Source organism: Alligator sinensis, unplaced genomic scaffold, assembly GCF_000455745.1.
Source record: "Alligator sinensis unplaced genomic scaffold, ASM45574v1 scaffold1987_1, whole genome shotgun sequence".
Taxonomy (NCBI): Eukaryota; Metazoa; Chordata; order Crocodylia; family Alligatoridae; genus Alligator; species Alligator sinensis.
The window spans coordinates 110,525-136,516 of record NW_005843393.1 but is presented as its reverse complement, the minus strand read 5'-3'; the positions used below and the strand labels follow the sequence as shown (position 1 = coordinate 136,516).

The following is a 25,992-nucleotide window of genomic DNA, read 5'->3' as shown; positions in this document are numbered from 1 at the left end:
GGATAGAGCCGGCGGGAATCCCGGTGAGGGAACCAGGGGAGCCCAGGCAGAGACGCCGGCGGGGCATCGGGAAAGAAGGCCGCAAGGGCAAAGAGGGCCCTCGACGCCCAGTCCTTGTCCGGGGACAAGGAACAGAAGGTCCGCGACCAAAGGTGGCATTGGCTGGGGTGTAGGGGAGGTCGGAGCCCTGTGAGAGCCCGCCCAGGGGCGCTTTGGCGCTGGAGGCCGCAGAGAGGGGGACCCCCCTGCTGCGGGCCCAGCCGCGACCGCGGTCGGAGTTCCGGGGACTCCCCAGCAAGAGCGGGGCAGATCCGGTTAGCCACCCGCGCAAGAGTTGCCCGAGAGCGCCTTTTGGAGCAGAGGCAGGCACACTGCCTAAGCAGGGAAAATCAAAATTTGCAAAACAGTAAATCTACTTACATACTCCCAGATGTGAGATTTAACACCAAGGTCCTATTACTTGGAGCCAATAATTATAGCATGCTTGGTAAGAACTATGATATTAACCTTGGTGACCTTGCAAATTTCTGTTTCATGTAATCAATTCAGACTCTCTGCACTTTCAGAGGGACTTAGAATTTTCTCTTCCTTTCCAGTTGTGCAGGGTTGCTCTGTAGCATTCAGTAGTGGGCATGCCCTACACTAAATGTGGTTGCATTTTTTGTGTGTATTTTGCATCAGTCATTTAAGATGGAAAAAGCTCTTGTAGATTCTTGGAAGTCAAAAGGTATGGTATTAAACATAAGATGAACATCTGCACAGAAGGTCTTGAGCAAGGCAAGAGAGAGAGAGCCAAAACTACGTGGAAAGTTTGCGTAAGAGTTGTAGAAAAGGCACTCTGGTGGCTCATGGGAAAAGCAGAAATGGAGACAGTATAGGGCTACATAGAGGAGGAAAACCAAAGCTGGTTGGGTAGATAGGAAATACCTTATTTAATCACAGAATTATGATAATTTCTGCAGCACACAGAGTTCCTGCACCCCCACAACAGGTTTGGTGGCAAGAAGCTCTTCCTTACTGTGTGGGTTTTGTTTTGGTGGGGCTTTTTTCTTTCTTTTTTGTCTCAAATGAAAGACACAAAGCACATGTCTGCCCATCTAGGTTGCTTCCTTTGGGACTCCTGATCACACCATTGAGAAGCATGGGTCCACTCATGCTCCTGCTCCATACACAGCAGATGTAGAAATAAGATGGTGAAGTAGCTAAAGGGATGTTTGGTCTCCAATAAGCTCGAGAGTGGCAGTGGGGCATCCCCTGGGCAGCTTCACCACCTCACTGCTAGATTTGACATCTGTAGAGCAGAACTTTGTGGTCCAGGCTGTGCTTGGGTGGGATCATTGAGCACTCAATCTTTAGTGTGAATTATCTGTGCAGGAGTACAATAGAAGAATGCACAACTGTAGCCCAACTTCAACATGAAACCTTTTTCCTTTTCATGCACTTGGCATTCCTGGAGGTACATATGGTGTCTCAGTTCTGACTGAAGTGCATGATTACCAAGGATCCAGGTTTTCTGTTTCCCATGGAAAACACAGAAAAATACAGAATTTTCTCCAGAAAATCATGGATTTTTCCTTTTAAAGGAGAAAAACTTGGAAAACCATGGGTTTCAGCCTGCAAGGGGCTGCTTGGGAATGGGGGTGATTAGAAGCAGGGGGCCATGTGCATGTGGATATGCACGTGGCCAGCACTGCAGCCACGCAGCCTGGAAAGCAGCTCCTGCAGCTCCCTTTGGGTAAGTCTATGGGGGGAGCATAGGTAACACATGTGGAGGGGGCATACATGATGTGTGGGAGAGGTGGGGGTGCAGAGGCGATGCATGGAGGGGCATGTTCCCCCCAGATTTCTATGCCCACAGTGGCATTCAGAGCACAGCATGTGGAGCCACCTTCTGGCTGGACCAGCACCAGGCAGAAGCCACCTCTGTGGCTGCAGCCCTGTGCTCTACTGTGGATGCAGAAATCTGGTGGGGCATATTGCCTCATACCCCCACAATGTGTTGCCTATGGCATTGCCTATGCCCACACACCCTCTTGCCCTACACACCCACCCTATGACCCACACACTGGAGTCTGGGGGTGGGGGGCAGTGGGTCAGGAGTGAGGGGCACCAACAGGGCTAGGGGGAGGGTGGAGGACTGTGGGTTGGGAGTGAGGGGCACAGGTATGGGCAGGGGCACAGCACTGGCACATCAGGGCTGTTCAGCACCACAAAGCAGCCGGGAGGACAGCTGCAGCTGGTCCTGCATCCTGATAAGCAAAGGGTGCAGGGGGATTTTCTGTGATAAAAAAACCAAAATCAAATGGCAAAATATATAGGTATTAATTTCATTATAATGACTGAGGTGCTGTTAAGCTTCCAAATTGCTTTAAAATTGTAAATCTATCAATAAAGCTGTGCGTTCAACTGACACCTATACATATAGTGGCATTTAATTTTAATTGTGGAAAAATGTGGATTTTGGGTGTTTTAATCAGAGGATTTTGGATTTTTAAAGAGAGAACCCTGATCCCTGATGATCATTTTTATTTGGTTCAAATCAGAGGGCACGGGTAGCAGGAAGGTGATTTATTCTTCATTTAAACTGAATAAGTATTTGGGATTTTCTTTAGCTGTTTGCCAGGGCTGTCCCTAGTGGTGTGTGAATTGGGGCAACCGCCCCAGGCCCTGGGCTTTGGGGGGCCCTGCAGAGCTGAGTGGAGCAGGTGCGGCAACTTTGGTGCTGCCATTGGCTTCACATCTGGCCGCTTGGCACCCCCCCCTCTGCCGCCGGCTTCCTCACATCTGGGGGTGCAGTGCTGCACAATCTGATTTGCCCTGGGCCCCGCACCCTGCTCAGGTCATCTCTGCTGTTTGCCCTCCTTCTCCCCTACCCAAAACCAACGCCCGCTTCCCAACAAATATAGAACTAAAATGTAGTGGTTGGGCCTAAATTTATCTCCACTAATCCTTTCAGATTGAAGGATTTTTCAAAGCTCACTATGAAATTTAGCTACAGAACTCCCACTCATTCCAATGGGTTTTCATGGCTTTGAAAATTAGAATAGCAGCATGTTTTACAATTCATAAATGTATTTAGAAAGAGTGAAATGGGAATCGCATCAGTTCAAATACTTGTGCAGAAACTAACAAGTCAACATGGTTGTGTAGATAATCTTGCAAACTTAAAGGAAGCTTAAGGATCAGAAGGAAAATCACACAAGCATACACACATACCCAGGTATGCTATTTTTTAAAATTGGAGCAATTTTTGGAATGTGTGTCAAGATTTTTCACATCTTGGCAATTCTGTAATTATAAATCTTGTGTGTCAATAATTGCTCGCTTAGTCTTCAGGCAACTGATATCATTTTGACTAGTAAGAAAATTTCAGTGATAGGCTCTGAAAATGCTACAAGCCACTTGTACCTTTCTGTTTAGCTGCCGCTTTAATTGAACCAGAAAACCATAAAGAGAATAAAGTAATGATAAATAAAAATAATAAAAATAATGCAGTAAGAGGAGTCCTTGCTTATAACTCTGATTTGTAAGTTCCAAGATTCAGCTCACTCTATCTGATTTCAACTGTAAAATCTGTTGAATGTCCCAGACAGTGAGGGTGAAATAACCAGAGTAATTCACAATAGCATATGAAACATATATAAACCAATTACTTCCTTTTGCTGCGGATGTGCCATAAACAAAGTAGCTGATATTTCTATATCTAATTAAAATCTTATTATTCCTCAAGTCTTCCCTTTGTCCCCTGTATATGTATTATTGCAAATAACTTACACCATAAGCAGAATTGCAGGTATAATCAGTCCTGGATTTGCCACGTAACTGAAGATCTTGGCTACAAAAGCTGGGAAATCAAGCTCAATGGTCTCTTGAATTACATCAGACATTCTTTTCTTTCCACTGAAAAGATAAAACCATCAATTAAATACTGTTTATGGTTCCTGAAAGGCAGCAGTTATGCCTTCTTTAACAACTTGAACTCATTAGGGTTTTTTTTTAAGAATGATCAAGAAATATCTCTTCATTGTTTGCCAGCATGATGATTCCTGTTAAAAATTTTGACATTAAAATGTTTTAAATGATTTCATTTACAAATATCTTATATCCAGTTTTCATCGAATTCCATGAATCTTGATTATGTAAATGACAGCTACAAAGACTAACCAGCTTCAAAGATATGTAGGTCTGTGTGTGTTCTCTTCTGAAGGTACTAAATAAGCTCTCAAGATTTACTTCTCTTTAATGAGCAAAATATTATTTTTGTTAACTGGAAACTTATTTCAACTCATAAACTTCTGATTCTAATATCATATTGACGGAAAAATGTGGACATGCTTTTTCCTACACAAATCAGTTATTTTCAAAAATATGAACCAGTGTCAAGAACAGCTGAGAAACAGTAAAAATTGAAAGAATCATTTTAACATAATAGTAAGGCTACTGAAGGAGTAATTTGTAAATACATTTTAAAATTAAATATAGTTGTAAACAAATGGAATAAAGTTCCACAGGCCTAGACTTGAGTTAGATGCTCTGTGAGTACTGCATCTGTACAATGGATGTGTCTCTTCTCACCGCCACTCCTCATCTACAGAATTGCTGAATGCTTAATAATTTTTATTAAATAGAAAACACTTTTGAATTCTGATTTGGAAAAAGTCAGATTCTATTTCCAATAGGGACTGACTTGACTAGACAGTACTGCCAGTTTTGCCAGCTTTCCTTAATCAAGTAGCATTAAGTTTCTATCAAGATCCTTCAATATTGTCATGGGAAGGATTTGCTTGGGAGGAAAGGGGGAGCATGTAAAAGAGACAGATATGAATGACTTAGAGAGACTGCAAGATTAAAATATCTGTTCTTTAGTGCTTTAAGTAAAACCTAGATCTGTGAAATGTTAGAAGTTTATTTATGGCATTGGAAGTCTCTTATCACTCAGCTACACCAGGCACATATGCTTGCATTAAGTGGAAGGTTGAAGCTCAACAATTTAATATTATTAGCTTGCAAGTTTTCATTACCTGTAACTACAATGTCTCTGAAAGGTGCTGGTCTGACAGCTCTGGGACTGAAGCCTGTCTGTTTAAAACAAGTGCAGTATGAAGAACAGAAAGTTCCTTGCATTGCTTCAAAGGAGAGGTTTCATCTCTGATGATGGAGAGTAAACAGACATGTCTCCTGTGACTTACAAAGAGTTACCAGTTAGCTTTTGAGATACGGACCCTCTGTGGTGGGAAGGAGAGTAAGGCCACTGACTACACAGGTATGGGAGGATGCCCAATCTGGGGCTTGGGGATCAGATCCCAATCACTTCCTACTTGCCAGTAAAGGAGGAGTCTGGAATCATGATCCTGGACTCCCCTTGCACCACTAAACTGAAAGTCAGGAGCCTGATGCTTGGCTGACAGCCAGCTGCCTCTGGGAAGGCACTGGAGCTGAAACCGGCCCCAGGCTCTGGAGCCTGCCAATGGTCAGCTGATGTTCACGTAGATTGAGGTGATATGGGAGCTCAAACCCACCCTGCTTAGGTCCCTGCATTGGGGTGGGTTGGAGTTCTTGTGCAGTTCCAAGTCCAGCTAATGATCAGCAGATCCTCCTCTGGCTGGGACCAGACCCAGTTCCAGTGCAGTCCCTGATCTAGCTGATGACCAGCTGACTGTCCTCCAGCTCTGGGGACTGTACTAGGGCACATTCAAGCCCCAGTGTGGCCCTGATCCAGCCAATGATCAGCTGATTGCTGGCTGGTGGGGACCACACCAGGCCTGATTGGAAACCTGATGCAATTCTAATGCTGCCACATCTTCAATTTAAAGTGCAATGAAGACCAACCACAAAATATTACATGCTCTTTGTGTAATATTTTTGTGGCTGTTTTCCTTTTTTGTGGCACAATTAATTGCCTGAACATGTGGCCGGGTTACTGTCCGAGATGCAATTAACAGACTACAGTGTGCCGTCTACCAGGGGCCTTTTGATAACTCTCCTTAACACTCCAATGTTAATTCACAATTCACGGCTCCCTATGCTAGACTGACCTGACAAAATGAAAGGTTCTGCAACACCTCTCCAGGTCCCCTCAGACATCCAGTCTTATTGTACTTGATTATACAAGTTACGTAATAATGGGTGCTTGTGGATATGAGGACAAGGGTGAGCCTATGGAGATGGGTACTGGGGAATACTTTCAAAGAATAAGAGCTTTAAATCCTGCAAGTGCTGTCCATACAGTTAAGCACATCTTGGTATTCTTCTTGTCTCTAAACTCTTCACAAATTTCTACCACTAATTTTAATTATCAAATAAAGCCTGAGGCAGTGCAACTAAAGAAACAATCTGTCCCAGTCTGATTGCTCACTGGGTGTATCTACACGTTCATTAATGCACCATAGTTACTGCACATTAAATTTAGTTCTTGCCTAACCAAGTACTAAATCAATGTGCAATAACTGGTGCTACTGTGCAGTAGTGCTGGCACACGGGATTTTACAGATGCTAACTGTGCAGTAGTATTAGGCAGTTAGTGTCTGTAAAAACCCGTTCACCAGCACTACTGCAGTGTTATTAGGCTACTGCGCAGTTAGCATCTCGTGTAGATGCACTCAGAGTCAGACATAAGTGTATACTAGGTAAGTGTTACACAATCCAATGAGAGTGGATTACTCTGTTAATCCAGATGTAGGAGTTTCATGAGATCATAGGAAAGTAGGGCTGGTAGGGACCACATGAGGTCATTTAATCGAGCCCCCTGCTCAAGGCAGGATCATATCTGACTAAACCATCCCAGCCAAATGTCTGTCCAACCTCCTCTTGAAATTGTCCAGGGATGGAGATTCCACAGTTTTTCTTGGTAGCCTGTTTCAATGCTTGACCACCCTCCTAATTTCCAAGCTAAATTGCCCCTGCTTCCCCAGTGATGTTCTGCTATTGGAGGCAGCTAGTGCTTGAATAAAGTGAATTCACTGAAAGATAATATCACTGGAAGACAGCAGAAAAGAAGTAGGAGTAAGTTCCTCACCTGCCCCACCATACCCCATTCACCATTGGTTCCAAATCACAGCCTGTAACTTTTCTTTATACTCTAAAGAAGATTATAATATGACTAAAAGTGAAAGCATTGTCCAGTCACCACTGGATAATAACTTCTTAACTGCCAGCAACAAAGTTTTGTTTTGTTTTTAATAAATCTTTTTTGTGGGTTTTGGTCATACCTGAATGGTCCACAGTCAAAGGAAGGAGGGAGGGACATTATGGTGTAGGCCACAGGCAGTAGGCTTAGGAACAGGATGAGTAGTAAGAGTCCCATATAAAAATTGTTGGATTTGGATGCTTTAAAAACACGCTCATGAGGAACATTGCTACTCATAACAGCCCAGCATTGAAAATACATGGAAGTTAATAAACGCAGCACATTTATACCAACAAGCCCTGGTGCATAAAAGGATCCCATCCTAGAAAGAAAAGGAGGAAGAGAAATTGCTGTTTATTAAAATCAGAAAGGTTATTTGCTTTAAGAGCTGCAAACCATATGTTAGCATAATTATAGAGTATGTTTGCAAATGGAATCTAACCAAACCCCATCCTAGAAATGGGATCTAATGGCATCAGCTGATGTTACTTTTATCCCCTCGCTCACTCAGAGGAGAAATTTCAAATCCTGGATGAATATCCATCCACCTATAACTGGGCTGAAGCCTAGTGTAGATATGCAAGTACATCAAAATATGCAAGTACATCAAAATTGCACCTGTCTGAAAAGCAGGATTTCACTTTTAAAGCCAATGATCTTTTTTTTTTTTTTTTTTAATTGCTTTCAGTCCAATTCATATATATTAAAAGTGGGTTACCCATGAACCAGAAGTTTTAAGAAAACAGGCTCTTGAAAAACCTGACTACACAGTGTTTTCAAACTAAAATATGTTCTTCAGACTATGAAGGTGACACCTCTGCTAATAACAGTTTACCAGAAGAGCTGTCTAGGATATTAGTCAGTGACTCTGCTTGGAGTCAAGAACTAGGAAACCCTGTCATGTTTAGTGCCCCTGACTCATGAGCCTTGTAATTGTGGTATCCCCACCCTTATGCCAGTTCACTTAACAGGTATGTCCCAGAGCTGGGAGACCCTGGAAGCCCCAGATCCTAAGGTCTGGGCCAGTCCAGGGTCCCTGCCTTGGATTCTATAGAAGATGATGTGGTTCAGGCTCACAGGTGATGAACATTACTTAACAACCTTTTGTTTTGTGAGAATATTTCTGAGTAGTTTGAGATTTTTAATTGTTAAAAAACAATGTAGCCCTTACAGCTGAGAAAAAAATCTTGAAAATGCAAACTGGGTGCATCTACATGAGATGCTACTGAGCAGTAGCAATGAGCTACTGCACAGTAGACTTCCTACTGAGCAGCAGCATCTGAGAAAAACCATGTGACGATGGTACTGTGCAGTAATGCCAGGTACAGTGCAGTCATTTAGTACTAGCTTGTGCAAGTACTAAATGACTGCGCAGTAACAACTTCACAGTCCGTTGCTCATGTAGACGTGGCCACTGAGTACAAATGGAGTATAAGAAATGCAGAAACATCTCTTTGCATGAACAAAATGGAAGCCACTCCACACTAGAGCAGATTAGACCCCTGTGCTCACTTGAGGGGTGACCTTGGCATTGCTTCCAATGCAGCTAAGACAAGAGTGCTATTGTCACTTGTGCATCCTTCAGATGGGCAACAAACATCCACTGAGTTGTGCCTCTTGTTCTTTTAATCTAAAACGTGCCAAATATTTTTTGCTTTGTATCTGAGGACTGGGTTGTAATCTTATTTACCTGTTCCATAACAAGGAATAGTACTTTTTAACAAAATACAAAAATCGATCCTTCTAGTTTTCAAATTCTAGCTGCATTGCTAATCTCCTGGTTACTTAATACCATTAAAGATTTTCTGTTCAAAGGCTATAAAGGGAAAAAGGTATCTTACCAGATCATTCCTTGATTGAAGATCAAGCCCAGCACATTGCCGCTGATATCAAATTCAGCATAAGAGGGCTATACAAAAAGAAGTGAAAATAATTTTGCAATAAATATTCTGATGCTTGTTGTGGCAAGGTGTAAAAGGGCCTGCCTAGTCAGAGTGGATAAGACATTTCAAGGTGCTCTCATGTTCTACATCTATTGCCCAAATGACTTGATATGGAGCTAGGAAAACAAAGGGGGAAACTAATGCACTGTTGGCTATTTCCTCTTCTGATTTGCTAGAGGTGCTTCTCAAGTGTTTGCTTTTTAAGTCTTCTCTGTTAATAAAACCAGCTATGATGAATGAGCCTGTATCTGTGGGACTGATTTCTTTCCTCTCTGGGGGCATGTCTACACATCATGCTATATCGCCGTAGGGATGCACTACGTCACCATAGCAATTCACTATAGTGACATAGCAATTATGTGCAGCTCCACATCACCAGCAGCTACTTTGCTGTAGTGGCATGTTCCCCTGTTTTAGCATGCCACTACAGCAAATAACTGTGCGCTCTGTGTATGGTGCAGTATGGGTGGTTACTGCCCCATGCTTCAGTACTTCCAGAAGAAAGTACTAAAGCACAGTGCAGTAACGACATAGGATGACGTGTAGACACACCCTGGGTGGGGTATCTAGCCACTGGCTTGGTTTCATCCTAGCAAAGCATTTCTTGTTTAAGTTTATGACATTTCTGACAACAAGTTTGAATGTGAAAATTTCCCAGCTACATCCATTCCCACTTAGTTTACAGATAAGGATTGGGTAAAAGTGGAGAGAAAGATATATTTCTGAAGGAGATTGTCAGACAAGGTTCCTTGGGTGAATTTGACATCTTTTATTAGACCAACCCAAATAGCTGGAGAATAGTTATTAAGCAAGCTTTCGGTTTCGAAAACCCTTCGTCAGGCTAAGGAAGTTTCAGCAGTTGGTATGTGCTCTTCCTGGATGGAATGAAAAGTAAAGAAGGAGATTGTGGCATGAGTAGTGTGATGCTGTTTTGTTCTGAATTATGCAAAAGCCTAAAGGTCAAATGACTTTATTGCTATATTATGCAAGTCAAGAGTGCTCATGTTTACAATGGGCAAATATTTTAAAATCTTACTTGAATATAGCATTGATCTTTAAGGGGCCATGGCAAAAGCCTCAGCTCTTAGGACATGGACTGATTTCTTTCCTCTCTGGGGGCATGTCTACACATCATGCTATATCGCCGTAGGGATGCACTACGTCACCATAGCAATTCACTATAGTGACATAGCAATTATGTGCAGCTCCACATCACCAGCAGCTACTTTGCTGTAGTGGCATGTTCCCCTGTTTTAGCATGCCACTACAGCAAATAACTGTGCGCTCTGTGTATGGTGCAGTATGGGTGGTTACTGCCCCATGCTTCAGTACTTCCAGAAGAAAGTACTAAAGCACAGTGCAGTAACGACATAGGATGACGTGTAGACACACCCTGGGTGGGGTATCTAGCCACTGGCTTGGTTTCATCCTAGCAAAGCATTTCTTGTTTAAGTTTATGACATTTCTGACAACAAGTTTGAATGTGAAAATTTCCCAGCTACATCCATTCCCACTTAGTTTACAGATAAGGATTGGGTAAAAGTGGAGAGAAAGATATATTTCTGAAGGAGATTGTCAGACAAGGTTCCTTGGGTGAATTTGACATCTTTTATTAGACCAACCCAAATAGCTGGAGAATAGTTATTAAGCAAGCTTTCGGTTTCGAAAACCCTTCGTCAGGCTAAGGAAGTTTCAGCAGTTGGTATGTGCTCTTCCTGGATGGAATGAAAAGTAAAGAAGGAGATTGTGGCATGAGTAGTGTGATGCTGTTTTGTTCTGAATTATGCAAAAGCCTAAAGGTCAAATGACTTTATTGCTATATTATGCAAGTCAAGAGTGCTCATGTTTACAATGGGCAAATATTTTAAAATCTTACTTGAATATAGCATTGATCTTTAAGGGGCCATGGCAAAAGCCTCAGCTCTTAGGACATTTAAAAAAAGGAAAGGATAAGCAACTGAAGAATATGCACAGGAATAACCCTCATCTTGACTAAAGAAGGGGTTGTAGTGTAAAATGAAACAGATGAACTAATTAGTCTTTTCTCTGTGTGTGTAAGATTCTTTTTAGATAAACCTACTGTGAAGTACTTGTTTCTGCTGTAATGTAAGTGGGTTGAGGCAAGAAAAGAGGGGAAGGTGGGCAAGAGAAATCTATCTGGCAAAATGCTACATGCAGCCCAAGTAGCAATATTGTTTTGTTTATGTATAGATGACATTCCCACATATTTTTTCTATGAAGGAACCAGAGGAACAGCAGTCCTACAACAGGCATTAATTCAGAAGGCTTGGTCTCAGACATAAGGGAGGACAACTTTAAATGCTTGTGATTTCCATTCATTTCACAGCAACAGTATTTTGTTAAGTCAAGATTTAAAACAGAGATGGCAAAACTGAAGCTGGTTTTATAAAATATTTTTGGAGAATATACACACACACACACACACACTCAAATATCTTCAAAAATATTTCATAAAACAAGCTTATATAATGTAAGTGTATGAGAAAATATTTTTGGAGTACCAGGATTGGCTTAGATTAGTGTTTTGTTTATCCAAATGCACACAGTTTTGGACAAAATGAGCACAGCATACACTTGTGGTTCTGGTCCATCTCTAATATATTGCCTTTTACCCAAGTGGCTTTTTGTTTCAGTGAAATAGCTGCAACCTTCGTAGACTGCTGTCTTGTGGTCAATTTTAGCTTTGGGCACTTTCAAATTAGTAGGCAAGGTTGAATCAAGGGCATGTTCACAATCTGTGACAGAAAAATATGAACATTAATGGTATCGACCCAAATACCGCATTTGTATGATTACCAGCAGTTCCTGTAGTTTTTTAATAGAAACCAGGGAGGCTGTATTTTAAGAACAAGGCTTCTTGCAAGATTTTTTTTTCGATGTTACTTAGCTAGCTCAGAACCCGTGAGGGTTGCCTGTCCTATGAGGACTAGCATGGTAGGAACCAAATGGAAGTAGGATGTTCAAGGGGGGTGTGAAAAGAAGGAAGAGGGGAGATTTAACTAAATAGACATGCAGACTTTCAAAAGGACTTGGTTTGGATTTTGTACCATTTTGGGGTTATAAAAACCATAGGTTCTGCTTTTATTTAGCTGAGAGAAATATATCGTTCCAGTATCAAGCTTCTATACAGCACAGTCTGTATGGTTCAGGGCCATGGGGAGAAAACAGTGTCTTCCCCTAATGGAGACTGCTGCCTGAAGCCACAGCTTAGTCCTTGATAATCAGGGGCTTCATTCCACTCCAACAGAATTTCCACAGGACTAGATTAGGCCCCAAGGCCTTAGCCTGTTTCGCCTGTTAAGCTTGTGATTAAATTTGGAATGTGATTTATGGTTGCAAAATGACCTTGCAACCTGACTGTGACTGTCAGGGCCAGGGAGGAGAAAAGGAGAAGGCATAAAATAAGCCCTACAAGCAGCACTTGTTAAACATCACTGAAACAGACAATGGATGTAAAAAGAGTGGGTTTTATTTAGGAAAACGGGCCTTGGGGACAAAAGAGACCTACAGGCATCTGCATTACTTTGTTGAAGGCGTCTCATGAAGAAGCCACAAAGGATAAAAGAAATGTCAAAATAGCATTCTCAGAGGCTGTTTGATGAAAGCATCCAGGAAAGTCAAGTGCATCTAACAAAGAGAAAGTCAGGAACGGGGTTGTGGCCTGGGAGAAAAATGATTCTCAGAAAAGGAAATTTCATAAGCACTAGCAATTGGAGGAGGAGCCATGAATAGTAGGGCTGTGCAAAGCTTTGGTCCCTGATTTAATTGGGTGGAGATTTGGCCTGATTAAGTAGCCGAATCTCTAAACCCGAATTGAATCAGAAAACCTTTTAAACTCTCTGCATCGATTTGGAAAGATTTGGAGATTCGGACATAGAGACAGCTTTAAAGGTTTTTCTACATACCTCTAGGTAGCAGGGGCTCGTGAGTGCTGTGATGCTGGGGCATGTGGAGTGTCCCACAGAAGCCCGGGGGGAGTGGGGGGAGGGTCCCCAGTGTGCTCGGCAGCAGACCCGGAAGTGGACCAGAAGCACTTCTGGTCCACTTCCGGGTCTGCCGGGGAGCATACAGGGGGGCCCTCCATGCCCCCCCAGCTCAGTGACTGGTGCCTCCTGGGACCAGGGGGGGCACCCAGGATCTCCCTGCAGCTGATCACTGAGCTGGGGAGGCACAGGGAGCCCCCCAGCGCACTCCCCAGCACTTCCAGTTTCGCCACCAAGCATGTGGAAGGCCCCCCCCCACACTCCTGTGGGACACTCCATGCACCCCAGCATCACAGCAATCATGAGCCACGCCTGCTACCTCAAGATATGTACAGAAAACTTTTAAAGCTGTGTCTATGTCTGAATCACTGATTCTCTGAATCAGATTGAATCTTCATATGCAGATTTGGCTGAATTGAATCAGGGACTGTGATCTGAAATCAATTAATCGAATCACTGTCCCTGATTCAGGCCGAATCCAAATCCAAATCAAATAGGGCCTGCTTTGCACACTCCTAATGAATAGTCTGGTTTCTTCAGGTTGTGTAGATCTCCAAATTCTATCATAGGATAAAGTTTCAAAGTGGTAGCAAGGATAAAGCACTATAGCTCAGGCAAATTTTCACCCTGTCACTCCCTCCTTGCTGCCTCCTCCTTGCCCCTCTCTCCCCCTTGCCCCCCCCCCCCGAAGGTGCAATAATAGAGGAAAGGGAATGGATGGGCAACAAACAAGAAAAAGAGGCCTAAAGTAAAAGTGTGGTAGGTTTGTTGTGGTATACTTTGAAGTCCTGACTCAACCTTGTCCTAAATGCCATGCTGAAAGCACCCCAAACTTCAGATCAAGTAGAAAATACTTATTCTCTAGTCTATATAAGACATTAACTTACAAATCCTGCCTCCAGATCCCAGCACCAACAGTAGTTCATAAATCTAACAAAACAAGCACGGAGGAAATCTCCCACAAGGATGGTTATATAAGTCACCAGAATGTCAGACACAGTGAGCCTCACAAACTCCTGTAGTTGAACACAAGGAAAGAACAATTAGCTACTATAATTTAAGTGGCAAATATAAAGGGGATACTCTCCATTGATCTGTTGTGAATATGTGTTGTGATCTAAGGTTATTGGAGCAGGATCTGACCCAGTGATAATCTAAGATTACAGTATAGCAAACTTGTTTACAGAATTCTCTGTATGATAATGCATTTTGCCCATGTAGCTCACCCGTATGAGTTGTTATTATATCAATTCCAGTTTCTTGAACAAGTTTTGCTAATACTTCTTTTCAATTTGTCAGTTGATTCAGAGCCTCCCACATAGCACTATATCTACTCTTTTTATTACCTACTGGGTGAAAGGTGACACATTGTGAACAATGTTATTTAAAGTAGCTCTTTAATATAGTAATGTAATATCTTGTAATAAGGTTTATGTAACAGACTGAAGTAACCAGAAAGAGCTTTAACTAGGTGGCTAGTGTTTATGAAAGCCAAACATTTTGGAAAAAAAACACAAAGTCAACATTCAAGTGATTGCCATTTCTGAAAATTTTACCCTAAATACTTCCAACAAAACATTGAGTTGTTAAGAGAGGCAAGAATATGGACCAAGTCTCATGACATACCATACTCTTTCAATAGGACCAGCCTCCTTTCCAAGAGTTTCATTCTGTGCAATGATCAATGCCTGTATCTCCTTTTAATGACAGTGGTAACTGAAATTGAGCTCTTGGGAGGGATTCAGAATCATGACTGTATGCTGCACGGCAGTGCTTCTGCTAGCATACATAAAAAAATAATCACACCAGAAACTTTTAAAAAATTTCTTATCCAAGGATCCTCGGATTGCTTACAATGCCAACAGTTGTTTCCCAGCAAGGTCCTCTTGGCACATCTGCTGGGTCAATAGGAGGTGGACTAAATGTACTATTGTTGACTGCAGATGAGTTATAGTAATTAAGCAGGGTCCAATGCGTTATGTTCTTTATTACATCTTCTTCAGTTAGCTAAAACAGAAGAAATATATCCAGCTGAAAACATCCCAATGGGCCCAAATTAACCCAGAAGCTCAGAAAACACTTCCATGGTGGCCAAATGCACTCTCCAGCCTGAATTCAAACAGGTCCAAGCTACAGGAATTTCGTTTTCTCTCTAATGTGGCTACCAGCATGGTATGAAGATGTCATACCAATCAAATTAGGAATGACAGATGAACCCTATGGGTTCACAATTTCATTCTACTTCTTAAATCAGGAGGTGGAACAGTCTCCTTTGACCTAATGGATCATGACATCTCAGGAAACCACCAACTTTGCTCAACACAGCAACTGAGAGGTTCAGCTGGGAAGAGATACAGCAATTCCTCCATTGAAAGCTCTGGACTCGAACTTGGGTCCCAGCTCTACCACTAGCCTGTTGGATCACCTCAGATAAATCATTTCTTTCTATGCCTCAATTTCACAGTCTGTAAAATGGAGATAATATAAACTGCCTGATTAAAAGAACTGGGTATCATTCATAGGGCTTAGGTAATAGCCCATCAATCATTCCTGTATTGCAGGAAAAGGAAGGAGTTTGCACGTGATGAAAATCCTTTTCAACAGATTACAGATAACCCGAAGAATCTAGAAATCATGTCGGAATTAATAACAGTTTGCCTTTTCAATACCTACTATTGTAGTGCTCATATTAAGCCTAATTCATTTCCCCTACTGATACTCAATACCAGTGTAATCCACAGATTTTCTTATGGATGTGAAAGGGATTACAAGTGGATCAACATTTGTATTCACCTTGCTGAAGACATGAGAATCCGGCCTGTTGTGAACAGATAAAATTGAATAGTTGTGTGTGTTTTTTACAAGTGTTCAGAGGAAGTCTTCACTGATTTATCTTGTAAGAACCTTTATTCACTTTGTGTATTGTTTTTCAGAGTAGAACAAATTATTTTGATTATCTCTTACTCTTCATTTTATAATCGAGTGCATTTCAGTGTATCCATAAAACACCTGTTCTTTATATGCATTTAACCTTCCAGCAAAGCTCCAACAGAGGTGTATAAACTAAATAGAAGGGAATGCATTAATAGCAACTATCAAATAAAAAATAATATTAAAATTAATATTCAGTAATGATAGAGGACAAAAAGGTGTTTTGGGTTTTTTTACCTTACATAGACCCAGCAGGGTTGCTCAGGTTAGTCATTTCCCAAGTTGCAAAACATGCTTTAAAAACTCTTGTTTTGAATAATGAAGGACTGCATTATAAGTCTGTGGTACCAGTACAACCATTTTTTGTAAATAAGTGACTGCTAAGTATTTTTATATACTTTTGAATATAAACACTTCATTTATATAACATCACAAGTGAACCTTTGGATCATGGTAGCTATAAGAATTATGATCTTATGCATGTTGTATTCTAAATCCTGTTAGGAATCCAGTTTTTCTCTTTCATCTTACCTTTTCATTGACATCATCCATTAATGCCAGTAAAAAGGTATAGAGGTTCCCCAGAAACAGAGCAAAGATCCGTCCCAGCTGCCATTTCAGTCCAATGCGAGGATGGTAATTCTCTAGAGCAGCAATGGTTTCAAACAGTGGAGGACAAAACATTCCTAGCAAAGACATCACAATTTCAACCTGCCAAATGAAGTTATAGTGGTTAGTAGAAAGAACAGTGATGTTGCTATTTGGAGTTCTTATCAGCATTTAGGCAAGACAGCATTTCACAAGTTAAGGCACTAAGATCTATTTCTAATGAAGAACAAAACAGCAACACTTTTCAGTATCTGCAAACAATTCTCCATCACTGTATCTTAGGAAATGCAGTAACAGCAGTTCGTGTTGATGCAGTTGGACTATACAGCCATGTGCAGATGAGTGTGGATGTTTGGTGCCCCAGGGACAAGCAGCAGCGGTTTCCCTTGCACTGCTGCTACTTGTCCCCAGGGAATGCTCATGCAACGCGTGCTTTGGCACCCAGCAAGTAACCCAGGGGCAGTAGGGGAGGCTGGGGCTAGCACTGTGCTGGCCCCTGCAGCCTTACCTGAGGTCCTGGGGCTGCAACAGTGATAATCCTGCTGGCAGAGCCTGGCTGGCAGCCACAGAGCAGCTCTGGGTGACTTGGCTCAGCTTTTCAGTGGTGCAGTGCATCTCTAGGGGAGATGATTGCATCACCTCTCGGGGGAGCTTGTTCCATAGTCTGGACACCCTAGTTGTGAAGAAGTTTTTCCTAATGTTCAGCCTGAAACTATCTTCTAGGAGTTTGTGGCCTTTGTTTCTAGCTTTCCCCCAGGGCGTCCTGGTAAACAGTTGTTCACCGAGCCCCTGATGTACACCTCTGATATAGCGGTAAACTGCAATCAAGTCCCCTCTCAGCCTTGTTTTCTTTAGGCTGAAGAGTCCAAGATCCCTCAGCCTCTCCTCGTATGGCTTGCCATGCAAGTCCCTCATCATACAGGTGGCCCTTCTCTGGACCCTCTCAAGTTTTAGCACATCCTTGCTGAAATGCGGTGCCCAGAACTGGACGCAATACTCCAGCTGTAGCCGTACCAAAGTTGAGTAAAGTGGGAGAATCACTTCTTTGGTTTTACTGGAGATGCACCGATTGATGCATGCCAAGATATTGTTGGGCCTAATAGCTACTGTGTTGCATTGCCAGCTCATATTCATGCTGGGGTCTATTGTTACCCCCAGATCCCTTTCATTTGTAGTACTGGTCAGATTAGCAACGCCCAATCTGTAGGTGTGCTGGGGGTTCTTCCTTCCCAGATGCAGCACTTTTTGCATTTCTGTACATTGAACCTCATCTGGTTCCATTCTGCCCAACATGCCAACCTATCTAGGCTGCAGATACAAGCAGTCCTATCTGCAGGTGTGTCCATGCAACCCTATATCTTGATGTCGTATGCAAACTTGGCCAATGGGCTTTTCAACCCCTCATCCAGGTCGCTGATGAAGATATTGAACAGCACTGGGCCAAGTACTACTGCTGGGGTGTGTCGTTGCCCACATCTCACCAGGATGACACCGATCCTGTGATTGTATATAGCCAAACTCATCTCTATTCTTTCCAACTTTGAGAAAAATAGTTTTAAGCAAGTGACACTGGACAGCAAGTGGTTGGAGTCTGACAGCTTTCTGAACATGTTTGAGGTATCAGAAGTTCATTTTCTGATTAATCTTATTTGGATACTATACCTCCTGCAGACCAAAAGACTGAATATCCTGGGATGAATATTCTGGTTGTTTGTGCTGTTACATTAGAGGAATGAGGCCAGAAGACTCTTCCTTCATGAAATCTTTGAAGTACTTAGCTCCTAGAAGTCCCATTTCCTTCCAAAGGAGCCAAGGACACTAGGAATAATCAACCAAACCAGGCCTTTTCCCTGTGCATGAAATACACATGCATGGTTGTATATGTGTACAAGTAAAAAAGAAAAAAACCCCCCCCCCCCCCCCCATCTACTTCCTATCTCCATATTTTAAGCATGTTACTGACTAGGGTGGAGGAAAAGTTTTGTTCTGAAGCTTAAGAAACCATGCTGTTTTTTTTTTAATTTTTCAATACGATGGATAAGAATGACTTAGGCACTGACAGTACAATGACTGTAGGGGCAAATATAGAAGTCAATATTATTTCAGGTCTCTCTCAAATTCTGTCTTTGATTATACATATGTAACTTCTATTGAATTCATAGGAAATCGCACTTATTCTGGCCACTGGTAGCAACTAACTCATAGGTTTTTCTATTCCACCACTTAGAAAGTGGTAAAATTAACCAGAAATTGGAGGTCAGGAATGTGCCACTCTCTTCTTGAAAAGTGCAATGAAGTTTTGGATGCTCACCAGAAAAGCCTCAGAGATTAGATTTGGCTTCTTTTTTTAATCTGTACAATTCTGATTCATCAAAACAAAAATGTTTTCTGGGAATCAACGGATTATGACAACATTTTCATAAGTATTTTGAAAAGTGTAGCTTTGAGTTTGTTTCTACTTTGATCTTATATCATAAGATATAAATGTTAAGGTCATGCATAAATATTTAAATGAATTACTTTATGTTGAGAGAAATTCCAAGGTTTTGATCTTTTTATCCAAACCTGGGAACAAAATAAATTTTGAAATCTTGACATTATCTGTAGGATGAGCATTCCCATTTTTTTTTTTTTTTTTTTTTTTATCAGAACTATCAAAATGGATAAAAGAATTCACTTCAGTTTTTATAGATTCATAGACATTAGGGCTGGAAGGGACCTCGGAAGATCATCAAGTCCAGCCCTCTGCTGCAGGGTCAGGAAGTCAGCAGGGATCATAGGATCCCAGCAAGATAAACATCCAAATTTCTCTTGAAGGTGTTCAAAGTAGGTGCTTGAACCACCTTCGGCGACATTCTATTCCAGATCCTGGGGGCTCGGACAGTAAAGAAGTTCTTCCTTATGTCCAGCCTGAAACGGTCATAGAGGAGTTTGTGACTGTTCGACCTTGTCATCCCTTGGGGCGCTCTGGTGAACAGATGTTCCCCCAGATCCTGGTGAGCACCTCTGATAAACTTATAGGTGGCCACCAGATCCCCCCTGAGCCTGCGCTTTTCCAGGCTGAAGAGTCCCATGACGTGCTAAAGAGCTTTGTTGTTGGTGGTGGTGGTTTTTGAAGTGGAGGGCACTTCAAACTCCCAAGGATCCTTCACCAAATCAGTGTGTCAATATTAGCTGTTGTAGGGGAGGGGGATTTTCAAAAGTGCTGAAAGGATGCAGGTGTTGAAGTCTGATTGACCTGCTTCAATTGTTAAATAACTCAGGCCATGTCTATCCTGTCTTGCTGCTATGCTCAGACCATCCACCAAGAAATAGTCCTTGCCTGTTCACTTCTACTCTGACTCTGTCCTAGTTCAGCAGTTAAGTAAGACAGACTGTTCAGAAACCAGAGTGGCATCAGGGCAAATACTCAGAATTCTTTTAAGTTACCTAACTGGATATGCATTGGGTGGAGCTTGTTTTTCATGATAGTTTCATGTTCAGCCGGCAGACAGTTTAGTAGGCAGACAGTTTAGTTATGGCCTTATGTGCTTTTTAAAATTTTACCCTCAAGCTTGATATGGGATTTTAGGCCTACAACCCTCCAGCTAGAAAATCAGAAACAAACCATTCTTACCTCGTTTCTCTCATACCACCCAATGTTTTGCATTTTTGAAAATGTCTGAGACCGTTTCACCACAAAATAAATGAGGTAACCACTTCCACATAAGCAACATATGATGAGCACATTCGCCAGAACTCGAAGGAATCTTCTCAAATGAATATTCTCATCCTTGTTACTTTCTTGCTCATCCACAATAGACTCCTTAATAAATAGGTGAAGAATTGTAGTATGTGCATAGATTCAGAGGTTTAGACCAGAAAAGAATATTAGATTATTTTATCTAAAACATAGAGTCATTACATTTCACTATTATCCATGCACTGAGCTCAACAACTTGTTCTTGACTAAAGTAATGCCAGAAAGACATCCAATCTAGATTTGAATACACCAGGAGATGGAGAATCCAACACTTCGCTAGTAGTTTGTTTCAATGTTTAATTAGCCTCATTCCTAAAAATGTGTGCCAAATCTCTAGTGATATTTGGTGGGGGGGCTTTAGCCAAGCTTCAGGTTACAGCCATCAATTCGTTAAATGCCTTTCTTGTATAGATTGTAGAGTCTTCTTTTATCCCAGCGAAGGAAAGTTTTTATGCTATGATTAATCTTTTTTAAAACTAAATAAATAATTTATTAAGTCACTCATGTAAGTCATTCTGTCTAGCCCTCAACCACCTGTGGCATTTTTTTTTCTGAAACAGAGTAAACACTAACTCTAGAACATTTGGAAATAGCTTGTGCGTTTTAGCAAATGTCATGGCTTTATCTATACTTGGTGCACTTGTGTCCTCTCTCCTTCTCCTAGGTTTTCCTTTAACAACAAAAATTCAACTATTTCATGGTTAACTACTAGATCACAAAGTTTACTTAGATTAAATTTCATAATCTGAAGTATCAATAAGTAGCATAATCTCCAATAGAATATATTTTCATTCCTTATATGAGCAAAGAGGAGTTTGGCTATCAGTACATATTCTAACACCATTTAAGTCATACAAAACCGTGGGAGGAAAAGACAATGATTAATGGATACTTTGATTAGTTAGGATTCTGACTTTAGACCTGAATCCAATATTGATTTATAGAGTACTTAACATCATCAAATTAAATCTTCTAATATTGGTTACACTCAAAATATTTATTTGATGAAAAATGGCTTCTTAACCAAAAAACTACTAGTTGGAAAATGATAGAAACCTCTCCCCCTTTTTTAGGTTAAAAAATGATTGGTTTGGCTTTTACTTAAAGTTTTTGCTGTTTTCACTCAGTGAAAAAAAAAAAAATAATAATAATAATAATGTGATTTGGAAGTAAACTGACTTTTATTGGAAACTCACTTTTTTTCTGCTTGATTTCTGGATTTGCAATGAGTTATGAAAAAAAAATCCCTTGGATACTGGTTAAAATTGTCTGCTGAAATGGCCATTTTAAAATTAACTACAGTTGATCTTTTTATGGATTGCTCTTTTCCATAGCAACTTTCTTGGGAATTAATAAAGGTCAAATTCTGTTCTCAGCTAAACAGAAAAACTAAATTCAGTATAAATTAACAAAGAATGCATGCAAATTCAGAGGCGACGCATGGGGGGGGGCACGTGGGTGCACATGCACCCTCTGAGCGTGGCGGTGCACCTCCTGCAAAAAGGCCATCAGCGTTTGCGGGCGGTCCATGATCAGTGCTTGCCACCCTCCCCCACTCATCGCCGCCAGTGCCAGCAGTGTCTGTGGGAGCTGCGCCCTTACCGCCGCCGGGCTCCTGCCGTTGCCACCACAGCCGTGCCTCACCAGCCACTGGGGGCACCCGCCATTCACGTTCAAATTAATGTAATAATTGTAGGCTTAAGACACTGTAACTTAAGTAGAATTTTGGCTTATGAGTTAACCTACTGAAACTTTCTGGCAGACAGGCAGATGGGTCTCATTTTAGCAAAGGGGATTTTATCTGAGATGAGAAAAATAGGAGCATCAAGAGGTCCTGCAAGGAGAAGCCCAGGAAATAACTATACTGTGATGGTGCATAGACTTAGTGGCTATAATCACAGTCTTATTTCTAAAACAGACTCTAATGCAGCAGGGGAAAAAAAACCAATGCTAGGGAGAGAATAAACTTGGACCGCTTATGAGGTTTTTTGTTTGTTTTTTTTTTTTTTTGGGGGGGGGGGGGGATCATCTTTTTCTTGACCATGAGGAAAATTAGCAGGTCCACAGCCCCCTTCCTCCAGCAGGAGGTGGTGGCTGCTGCAGTGGAGCAGAGCCTGGGTCCCCACATGCTGCTGCCTGCTGTGGGCTCTGGCACAGGGGGTGGGCCAGCTCCCCAGCATGGCACATACTCCCAGAGTGGCAGGGGAAGACCCGTGTCCCCAGATCTGTGCACACAGGGGGCACATTGCCAAGGAATCTGGCCCCTGCCCCCAAACGAACTGCCCGCAGCCCCATCCCACTCCCTGCTGGGGCCCCAGTCCTGCCCAACCCCCTCCCTCCCTCCCTCCCTAAGAGGGCTTAATTTCCGCACCGCCCCTCCACTTGCTGCTCTCCAAGCTACCTGGGGCCATGTGCATGTACATGCACTTGGCACCCCCTGCCTGCCTGCCCTCCTCCCGCTCCCTCCAGGCTGGAACTCTGCCAGCCTACAGAGGGCTCCTCACAAAACTGCAAAATCCTGGGGCTTCTCTGGTAAAATGATTCCAAAAACCAAAAATTGTGATTCTAATACGAGTGATTTTTATGTGTAATAATATACAAATGGTTTTGGTTTTCCCATACTGATTCAGATAAGCAGCTGATTCTATTAACTAGCAATTCGATAAAGGCAAATCCAATGTAGTGGTATGTCTCTTAACTATGTGTATGAGTTCAACCAAGTGTATATTGCCTAGAATCAGGGTTGAATTATGTCATCCTAAATTTTCCTTGAGATGGCATATAAGTATCCCGAGTAATTTTTTTCCTTTTGAAAATCTGCTAAGCTAGATTCTAGCAGCATGTCTAGAAGCATGAGGCTCCCTGTCAAGGAAATATGTCATTTACCTTGAAGCTGGTTGTGATAGATGCAAACTTGTTGTCAGCTGTCTCTGGGTTACCAATGAGGTAGTCCCAACTAGTGAACATTTTCCAGCTGAAAATGAAATCAGTGTCATCCCCATCACCTGTGCTTTCATTGGCATTGCGGGCCATCCTGCATGAGGATACAAATTGTAATGTGTTAGTTTGTAACAGGTTAAGCAGCCACTAGATATATGTATTCTAATATAATAAAAGCTTTAGTCTGTCTGTCTGTCCATAACGCTTTATGAGCACTCTGATTGGTTGTCTCAGCAGCCAATAACAATGTTGACTGAAACAACCAATCAGTGCGCTCTGCATAGACAGACACACACACACACACACACACACACAGGAGCGCCACCATGACAATGGGCCTTAACCCTAACCCCGCCCCCCACCCCTACACTTTGGAGGCAGAGAGGGACAGCAGGGACAGACTGGCATGGCAGAGTGCTGGGGGTGGGGGGAACCAATGCTGGCTTTGTCCCCCGCCACCCGCCCTGCTCCTTGGAGACAGCAGCGGCATGGCGGGCTTGCAGTGCAGCACTCGCCTTACCCCCCTGCTCCAGTGTCATCAACACATCCAAGGGGTGGCCTTGCCCCCCCACCCAGCCCTGCTCCATGGAAGCAGCAGTGGCACTGGCCAGCTTCATCCCTGCCATCATGGTGGCACTCCGTCCCCAGCAGAGAGGGATGCAGGGGATGTGGACTGGCACAGCAGAGTGCTACTCTGATGGAGGGAATAGAGTGAGGGGGGTGAAGCCAGTGCCACGCCGTGAGCATCATGCACCACTGCCACCTCCAAGAAGCAGGGTTGGGGGGGCAGACCTCCCCTTGGAAGCGGCAGTGGCACAGGGTGCTAGTGGCAGGGACAGCAGAGCAAGCTTCCCCTCTCCCAGCAGGTGGCAGTGCAGGATGGTGGGTAGTGGCGCTCTGTCCCCACCCTCCCACCCCCACAGGGAGGGGAATGTGGCAGGGAAGAAGGGAGGGAGAGAGAGGAGCGGGACGGTGAATGGGGAGGGGATTTCCGGTGGCAGCATCCCTCACCGCCACCGTGCCCCTCCCCACTGCCAATGCTGCTGCTGCCCAGCCCTAACAACAGCCAGCAGAGAGGGGGAGGCAGTGGGGAGGGAGGAAGGAGAGAGGGACGGGGGACTGTTGTGTGCAGCTGGACACAGCACAGGGCACTGGGTGTTGGCAGCCACCACTGTGTGCAAACTCCCCTCCCCACCCATTCCTGAGAGCTAGTGGCAGGGCAGGGTGGAGTGGCAGGGGGTTGGGGGGCGCACAGGGCTGCACCAGGAGTGGTAGAGGGTGGGGGGCCCACAGTCCCAGATGCAGGGGGTTGGGGGGCACACAGGGCCAGAGGTAGAGTGGCGGCACCATGGGGTGCTGGGGTGTGGCGCTCCGTTCCCGCCTGCCCTCTCCCCTCCCCCCCATCATTCATGATGGGTAATTTGCTAGTATAGAAATAAAGATGGTTGTGATCTGAGGCTCTAGATGTGACAGCTATTGTTAAGAAAGACTGGTTTCATATGTCAAGAGAAAAATAATTGTTCATCACAAAAGGATACATTATTGTTTAATTGGTTCACAGTACTGTCAGCAAAGTGGAGAAGGAGAGGAGTTGCTCATACAATATCTAGCAGAATAGGGTCTTGTTCTGTAAGTATGACTCCTAATTCCTTTGGTAATACTAATAATGGATCATAACAACAGTAGCTCTTCTTAGCATGTTATTTAACTCAAAAAAAATCAAATCTCAGGTGCTGTCCAATATACTAGTGTGACAGGTGCCCACTCTAGGCTGACCTTAATGTGGCCTGCGCACTTGTTCCTGGGGTAACCGCCTGCCTACTCATCTGCCATGCCTTGTTATTAATTGATTAATTAGCGGGAGGCTGCCCTTGTACTACCCCGCTGCTAGGGGGTGCTATCTGCGGCTCCATTTCCTCCCCTACACCGCAGTCCACACCTCACCAGTGGAATCACTGTTGTCTCAATTCTATCCCTCTTTGGCCCCTTCCTGTTCTCCCTGGGCCTTCCTTCTCCGTGCTCACATTTGAGTTTCCTAATGATGCTGCCCCCTTTCTGGGGCTCACTGTGCCCACACTTGGGCTCCCTAATGATGCTGCCTCCTCTCTGGGGCTCGCCGTGCCCACACCTGGGCTCCCTAATAATACTGCCACTTCTCTGGGCTCGCTGTGCCCACACTTGGGCTTCCTAATGAGGCTGCCCCCTCTCTGGGGCTCACTGGGCCCAACTTGGGCTTCCTAATAATACCGCCCCCTACCTGGGGCTCACTGGGCCCCGCTCTGGGGCTGGGGTCTATGCACCCTGTACACTGCACCCTTACTGGTGCTGGGGCCCCCACACCACTGTGAGTCCCTATGAGGCCTCCTCCAACCCCTAATAGCCTCACCCAAACCACCGGTTATAACAACAACAAAGCAAAACACAAGCCCCTGGGCTATAACATAACTATAAGCCACCTGGCTATAACAACGTTGCTCAAGCCTCTGAGAGCTGCCATAAACTGTACCTGCCATCAGGCTTCTTCCCACATCCTGGCTTAGGGAGCTCCTACCTCTCTGGCTGCTGGCAGGGAACTGCCTCTGGCCTCCTGTCTGTGCTTTATATAGGAGCCAGGCCCTGCCCCTTTCAGTCAGCTGACCTTCTTTGGTTGCCCTGGCAACCCACAGCTGGGCTCCTTAGTCCTTGCTAGGGCTCTTT

At 43.4% G+C, this 25,992-nt stretch overlaps 1 protein-coding gene across 1 annotated transcript in view; it reads right to left on the bottom strand.

Annotated features, from left to right (window-relative positions):
* TMC2 (transmembrane channel like 2) overlaps nucleotides 1–25,992 on the bottom strand; it is a 75,433-nt gene that overhangs the window by 20,358 nt on the left and 29,083 nt on the right. The window contains exons 10-17 of the mRNA XM_025195084.1: nucleotides 23,242–23,389; nucleotides 20,230–20,418; nucleotides 16,536–16,715; nucleotides 14,928–15,080; nucleotides 13,961–14,089; nucleotides 8,968–9,035; nucleotides 7,209–7,448; nucleotides 3,775–3,900 (exon numbers count right to left, since the gene is read on the bottom strand). Coding sequence (XP_025050869.1) covers nucleotides 3,775–3,900; nucleotides 7,209–7,448; nucleotides 8,968–9,035; nucleotides 13,961–14,089; nucleotides 14,928–15,080; nucleotides 16,536–16,715; nucleotides 20,230–20,418; nucleotides 23,242–23,389 — 1,233 coding nt within the window. The remainder of the gene's footprint in view (nucleotides 1–3,774; nucleotides 3,901–7,208; nucleotides 7,449–8,967; nucleotides 9,036–13,960; nucleotides 14,090–14,927; nucleotides 15,081–16,535; nucleotides 16,716–20,229; nucleotides 20,419–23,241; nucleotides 23,390–25,992) is intronic.